Here is a 7,643-nt window from a genome sequence, read left to right as displayed (position 1 = left end):
TACATTGTAAGAACCCTTTGGTTATGATTACATTATTTTGATCAATGTGAATATTTTAATTTAATAGTTCATTTTTATTACATTGTATAGTATTTTAAACTAAGAATCTTTTTTCTTGTTAAATGATTCATCATAGAAAAATTTTCTCTTAAAATTACTTTATAAAATATATTAAAAAGAATAAAAAATATTAAAATGTTTTTGATATTAATAAGTAGCAAAACATGGGTGTTCACATTAACTTTGACTTAAAATGTGAAAATCTAACTGATTTTACCTTTCATTTAATGTTTAATTGTTTGATATTAATGAATACACATATCTTTCATAAATATATATAAATAGTCACAAGAGAGATCATTGTGAAGACTTTATTTAATTCTCCCACTAATCCACTTAAATAATGCATCTTTAACAATTGTTACAAACTCTTTGACCATGAATATGTTATCAATGTGAATATAAATTAATATAACACTATTTAAAAACTACATTGTATAGTGTTCTAAACTTAGAAATCATTTTTTAATTAAATGATTGGCTATAAAAAAAATTGGCCCTTTAAAATTATTTAAAAAGTTAAAGCCTACTTTAATAAAAGGAAAACATAATTAGCAAGAAAATTTGGTAGGGGAGAAGGCCCCATACATGTGCACCCTAACTTCACGCTTCTCAAAATCTTATGTGGACATTTCAAAATTTTCTAACTTTTATACAGCAGTTTACTTGTCAAGTCCCCTCCTTAAAATTTAATTGAAGTCTACATGGTCATATATGATGCCACATTTGAATGCAGTTCTGTGAAGGTCTCCAAAATGGTCCCAAATTGGTTTGCATGTTTACTTGTGCATTGATGTGGCTTCACATGATTGGTTATTTTTTGAATTTTAGAGGTACATTTTTGGGGATAAGCATTGACATGACATTTTTAGGGCACCACTATTGGTCTCATTTTATCCATGTACCATAGCATGTATTGGTGCTCGCTCACCTATTGGCTCCTCTCCCCTAAAACATATTTAAAATTAATGCATTCATATATATCTAAATACACATACTATATTGACTTGGGTTCAAGAGGACCTTGTTGCATGCACTATTGCAATTTACATACACAATTGATATGTTCGTATGTGACTACACTTGTTTGTTTGCTATTGTAATACATCCAAGTTGATCTCAATCTCCAATGGAGTCTAAGGACATTTCCATTGGCAAACAACCTATGAGAGGCATGTCTTCTTCTAAAAATTTCCCCCATCTCTCCCTTTGTTGCTCTCTCTCTCTCTCTCTCTCTCTCTCTCTCTCTCTCTCTCTCTCTCTCTCTCTCTCTCTCTCTCTCTCTCTCTCTCTCTCTCTCTCTCTCTCTCTCTCTCTCTCTCTCTCTCTCCCCTATATATTCCTCTCTAGGTCTCTCCCATGTTCTCCTCATGTCTCTATCTTTATCTCTCCCTCTACCTCAAGTACTATTTCATCATAGATAATCAAAGCATTTAACTGAACAAAATTCTATGCTAATACCCTAGGAATTGAGATATGTAATAACATTCATTTGAACATCATCAACACACTATTAAAATTATTCTATACATGTAAATCACCATGAATATATTATCTAATATTAAAACCAATGTCCAATCATCATAAAATAAACAATAGTACAAATTATCAAGTGAATAACAATATATACTGGGAACACCTAGGTCGCCCAAGGGTGGCCTTATATGCATGGGATATAGAGTAGCCAACTCTTAGTAATATCATTGTCATCATTTGCAAGTCTAAATGCTTTAATCTGCACATCATTGTCTAATTTCATATATATCCTTGGGGCATATGTCTCTACTCAAATAACCAAGGACCTAGTGAATCAATAATTATTCACCCAATAACACCTATAATCTTGGCATGCTATGGCATTGTACCTCACAATGTTTAAAGGTCACTATCATATTTCTAAATGATTATTCTTAAATAGTACTAAATTTATTGAACAAAGATAAATTTTAAATAACAAAAATAAGATGAATATTTATCACTTTTAACTAGCACAAGGGCTACCAAACACTTCCACAATAGAAACTATGGTGACAACAGTCCAAAGTCCACTCAAACAAAAATACATGAGTCACAGAAGGAGGAGCCTAAAATAGGGCAAGAAACAATAAGAAACAAGACCTCAAATCCATGAGTTGTTATCAAACACCAGTATGAGAAACAAAGCCCATAAGGGGCAACCACCAAAAGAACCTCCCCTGAATGACAAGCTTTAACTCTGACCATCCACACCTATTGATAAACAATGCAAATACTAGAGACCCTACATGGAAAACACCAACAAACAAAGGTCATAGAAGTGGAAAACATAACCTTGACAATAAAACACAATGGAAACCACACCCACAACCTGCATGCACTGAACCCAAGGCCCATGTTAATTAATGTACACCCTATCAATAGCATGAAACAAAACTACCATTTCACAACCCCAAACATGGCATCCAAAAGAAGGCCTCAAACACCCTTAGTTGATTGAAGTACAAGGTCTCCCCAAACAAAGGCTAAAGAAACAACTCATTGGCCAAAAGTGGAAATAGCTCCCAAAAGACCAAGCACTAGTAGCCACTTTCGCACTAAACAAAAACCCTATGAGATTCCTCTAATAATCTAAGAGAAATGTGTACCAAAGCATAGTTGCAAGACACCATCTCTAGAAAGAGGCATATCTAAAGGGAATTCATCTCCAATCTTATCAACTGCAAGAGAATCTAGTCATAGGGGTGCCTTGAAGAAAGAAAAGCATAGACCCCACAAACAAGGGGTACCACCAAAGAGCCTTTTGCTTAGGGAAGACCATAGGCACCCATGCCTTACCCAAGGAAATAAGGGGCAAGGTAGATCCACTCTCATTCGAATCACCATCATTGCTTTCTCCTTTCCCATCCACTGAAACCCTAACGCCGCCTCCTCCACCGATGTCCTTCCCCAACTTCAAAACCTTCTAGTTTGTAAACAATAAGTATTTGCTAAGCTAAAAACATTTTCTAAGTTAACAAATATAAAAGATAACTTAATTTTTAGTCGAACACATGCATGTACAATAATAAAGTTTTTGTTTGCCAATATAATATGTGAATAATAACTTACTTTTCATGATCACTTCCAAAGCACGGAAACCCAAATTAAGATCGAATAAATCTAGTGACATAAAATAAACTCTTTCTTGTCTATTCTTAAATCACCTAACTAGTGAAATTCATCTTTAAAAAAGTGTGATGATGATAAATGCAAGACTGAAATTATAAAAATAATATTGCAAATATGCTTCGATTATATTTATACGGATTCTAGAAAAGAGAGATTATTTAAACCGAAATATGGGCCGACCATCGACCGAAATGTGGGCCGACCATCGAATGTTGCGGGACTGCAGAAGAAAAGAAGGGGACATAAAGCAAGAAAGTAGGGAATGTCATGTTGTGTAGAAAATACGTTCAAGGAAGAAAGATCCATGGTCGATCTTCAGACAGGCATAGGAGGACATGTTTGGTTATAATCTACAGTTATAAAACAGTGCTTCGATCAGTTCTCTTTATTTCCTTTTGCATTAAGAGTCTGTTTGCGTTGGGCAAATGGATTCCATTAGTGGAAGAGTAAAAGAAATTATAAGCAGTCGATTGCAGGGGATTGCGAAAGAATTTAAGCGACTAACTAATGTACCTAACGATGCCGAGCGCCTCCGCCATGAGATAGATCATTTGAAGGGCATAGTCGATCATATTAACAGTCGGCTAAGTTGGAAAGGTCGACAGCCTTTGGCAGTGGTGAGGCATTGGATAAGCGCACAAGAGCAAATCGTTAAATCTGCTCAAGAGGTTATTCTCCAGTACGAAGAAAATAAGAACCGTCGCTTGTGTTGTTGCTGTCCTCACTGTTTCTTTGTCAAAAGATCCAGTCGAAAGATCCGTAATGCTCTAGCGGAGATAGATGAGATTCTGAATATGAAAGATTCACAATTTCCTAAGAATGGAGACCTTGAAGAGCCTCCGGAGACGCTGGTGCAGCCCATGGGGAATGAACTGGTTGGCGCATTTGTTCAGGAGAAGCTGTCGGAGCTGGAGACGTGGGTGCTGGAAGATGACTCTGTTCGTGTCGTTGGCGTCTATGGAATGCCCGGCTTGGGAAAGACGGCCTTGGTCAAACAAATCAACAACAATGAAAAGGTACTCAACTTCTTTAATCTTGTGATTTGGGTCACTGTGTCCAGAGAATCCGATATCTCTACTCTCCAGAGGCATATTTTTGAGAGAATTGAGTTACCTTGGCGATCCACTTTGAGAATTGACGAAGCCGCAGGATTGTTGCAATCGGTTTTCAAAGACAGGCGACTACTGCTCATTTTGGACGATGTGCGGAAAACGATTGATGTTTCCAATTTGGGGATTTCTCTTTCTGAGAATACCACAAAAATCGTACTTACCTCCACAGACAAAGAGATGTGCAGTAGCATGAGAGCAGACAAGATGATCGCAATGAAGCATCTAACGGAGGAAGAAGGTTGGGAGCTTTTCTGCAGAGGAGCCTTCGTAGCTGGTGAGGATCAGAATATGGATAGCGAAATAGAGCAGTTGGCCAGAAGCGTTGCAGAGGAGTGTAAAGGGCATCCCCTGGCCATTAAAACGCTTGCTCGGACAATGCCGCAGCTTCACAGCAGTGCCCCGTCGGAATGGGAATGCATTCTCAAGGACCTAAAGGCGATTGATTCCCAGTATTATCGCATTGATGAAGAAATTCTGAAGGAATTATTCGCGCCGCTGAAGCACAGCTACGATGCCCTGGAAACAGAGGAGCTCAGGCTTTGTTTCCTGTACTTGGCAGCTTATAGAGAAGACGAGGAAATCGACGCTGATCAATTGATACAATTGTGGTTGGCAGAGGGCCTAGTGAAAAGCAGATTTGAAGGACGCTACGTTTTTCTCAAGATCTTGGTGGACCGATGTTTGGTCGACATTGAAGTTAAAGAGGAGAACGGGCTTGATATTTGGAAAGTGAAAATCCATGATTTGCTTAGAGATATGGCGATGCACGTCGCTGAGATCGACCAGAATAGCTTATTCTGTGCAGGTCAGAGTTTGGAACAGTTTCCATACTCTGCATTTGCAAGTCCACAATGGGTGAGGATATCATTGATGCATAACCGTATCAGTTTTCTCCCTGGCGAATTTTATTGCAGGAAGCTGGTGACTCTGTTGTTGAACTCCAATACGATTCAAGAGGTTCCGGAGGGCTTTCCGGAGAAGCTCAAAAAGTTAAAGGTACTTGATCTCAGTAACACGCCCATCAAATTCTTGCCAAAGTCCATCCAGTATTTGAATTATCTCCTGTATCTCCAGCTTTCCAATACCCAGATTAGGGTACTCCATGATCAAACATTTAGGCAAGTAGAGTGCAGTTTTTAGATCTTTCTTTCTCCCCTCTCATCAGTATACAGTCGATGATAATGGAGATGAAAAGTCTTCAGATTCTCAAGTTAGCCGACTGTTATGATTTGGAGTTCGTTTCACCCGACATATCACAGCTCACTGGTTTGGAAGAGCTTGACATGTGGAACACACTGTTTGCGTTTTCATTGGAGTTAGAAACAGTTGAAGAAATAAAGAAGGCTTCTTTGCAAGATGTATGTAAACTCCATCATCTCAAGCGTCTGCGTCTAACCCTAAAATCCCCAATTGGGGATAGAACAGTGGGGAATCTGGTGGAGCTTCAAGAACTTTGGCTACTTTGGATGCCCCAAGTCCGTCAAACGCATCTACCCACTGAGATGCGGACCATGCACAACTTGGAGAGGCTCCACCTGCATGACTGTTACATTGAGGCAACCCCTGATTTATTCTCAGAATTACAAAATCTCAACTACTTAAAGCTCAAATCTTCTCAATTACTTCTCACTCTCTCTGGATTAGGATTGGGCAAATTATCCAATTTGAAGGAAATAGAGATTGAGGAATGCCTTCTGCTAACGGAGTTGGGAGAAGAATTTGGAATGAAAGGCTGCTTTCCAAGGCTGCGCAAGCTCAAACTGTGGATGTTACCTTCTCTGGAGAGTCTGTCAAGTTCTGTCGAAGAGGGGGCTCTCCCCATGTTGCAGACTTTTGCTATATTCCATTGCATGAAGGTTAAAATACTACCATGGGGACTTAATAATCTCAAGTTTCTGGAACAAATCAGAGGAGATATGAAATGGTGGAAAGAAATCAACTGGGAAGATGAAGAGACGAAGAACCGTCTTCATGCTAAGTTCGTGGAAATCGTGGAAATCCATGATAATTATCATGTTTAAGCATGAAATAATTGTGTGTATCTGTCTATTTTGCAAAGTATTGCATGTATGTAATTATGAATTGATATTTAAAACGAATTTATTACAGAGTTTCAGCTCGTTACTTACACACCAACAAAACAGAGTAATCCTCCCTTAACGAAACCACTTTCATAAGAGCTTCATATCTTTCCTTTTACAAAACAAGACTTAAGTTCAAATATATTCTTCTTGTTTGCATTTTATTTTATTTTTTAGGTATATTTAGACTACTTTATTTCTAAATAATTCTATCAAGACTACACAAAAAACTTAAGATATCTTAAGAACCCAAAGGCTGTACAAATCAAATTAAATACTTAAAAATAAGTTCTTCGAGACCAATGTATTTGTCAAAGTTAGTAAAAGTTACCTAGAACTATGGATTCCATAATTTTATTTTAATTTGAAGTTACTAGTTAGCATTCTAATCAACTTAGGAAATGAATTAAAAAAAATTGATTGTTTTCATTTGTAAATACAAGTTAGCATGCTAGTCTATTTGAGATCATGATAAAAAGTTATATTAATTGAGAAAATTCAAAATACAATATATTAGTTATTTCATAAAGTTAACACAAACAATTGTATAAAGAATGGACAATGATAAATATTTGAAATAAAATGATAACAATTTTTAGTGAAATCTTCTTCAAAATTATTAGCATGTAATATAAATTACATTCAATTTGAAGGAACAAATTTAAATCTACAATATGTTTTCTAGCAAATTTGAGGCATGCATCTTTCAATTTAGTGACATTGTAACTGTCTATCAAAGCAAGAATAGAGGCAACAATATCCACATATTATCGGATTTTACTTTAACATTAAGTTAATTATACAAATGAAAAACACAATCACACTTCAACACATGAGAATATCACATATACATGAAAACCTAGAAGGGAAAAAATATAATAAGAATAGTTTCTTGGATCTATTGCCCAAATTTAGCCTCACAAAGTCAATAAAGAACTTATAATATTTTGTAGTCACCAGCCCACAATAATTACAACATCAGATAGACACACCAATCCCCTTATTCAAGAACTAAGCACCAACTCATAAAATGTGGTAGCAACCTCATTACAACAAGACATATGAAAGATATATCATACTTACCTTCAAATATTAGCCTTCAACATTTCTCTAACTCAATATATATCAAAAAACTCTCAAAGTGTGCACGAGATCTACATTTTAGTTTGCACACATCAACACAAATTGAGTAGACAACTTGTATGAATGATATCTACTTTTAGTTTGTCGTGGTTATTAGTCT

At 36.5% G+C, this 7,643-nt stretch overlaps 1 protein-coding gene across 1 annotated transcript; it reads left to right on the top strand.

Moving 5' to 3' along the window:
• The first annotated feature begins 3,632 nt into the window (after window positions 1–3,632).
• LOC131077680 (probable disease resistance protein At5g63020) lies at window positions 3,633–5,459 on the top strand. Its single transcript, XM_058015220.2, has one exon. The coding sequence runs from the start codon at window positions 3,633–3,635 to the stop codon at window positions 5,457–5,459; it is 1,827 nt and encodes a 608-aa protein (XP_057871203.2).
• The last annotated feature ends 2,184 nt before the right edge of the window (window positions 5,460–7,643 follow it).

Source organism: Cryptomeria japonica, chromosome 4 (genome assembly GCF_030272615.1).
Source record: "Cryptomeria japonica chromosome 4, Sugi_1.0, whole genome shotgun sequence".
Taxonomy (NCBI): Eukaryota; Viridiplantae; Streptophyta; class Pinopsida; order Cupressales; family Cupressaceae; genus Cryptomeria; species Cryptomeria japonica.
The sequence above is the reverse complement of the archived record's forward strand: the minus strand, read 5'-3'. Positions and strand labels throughout refer to the sequence as shown.

Excerpts from the sequence above, each read along its gene's own strand:
- LOC131077680 (XM_058015220.2), top strand. The coding sequence starts at position 3,633 with ATGGATTCCATTAGTGGAAGAGTAAAAGAAATTATAAGCAGTCGATTG.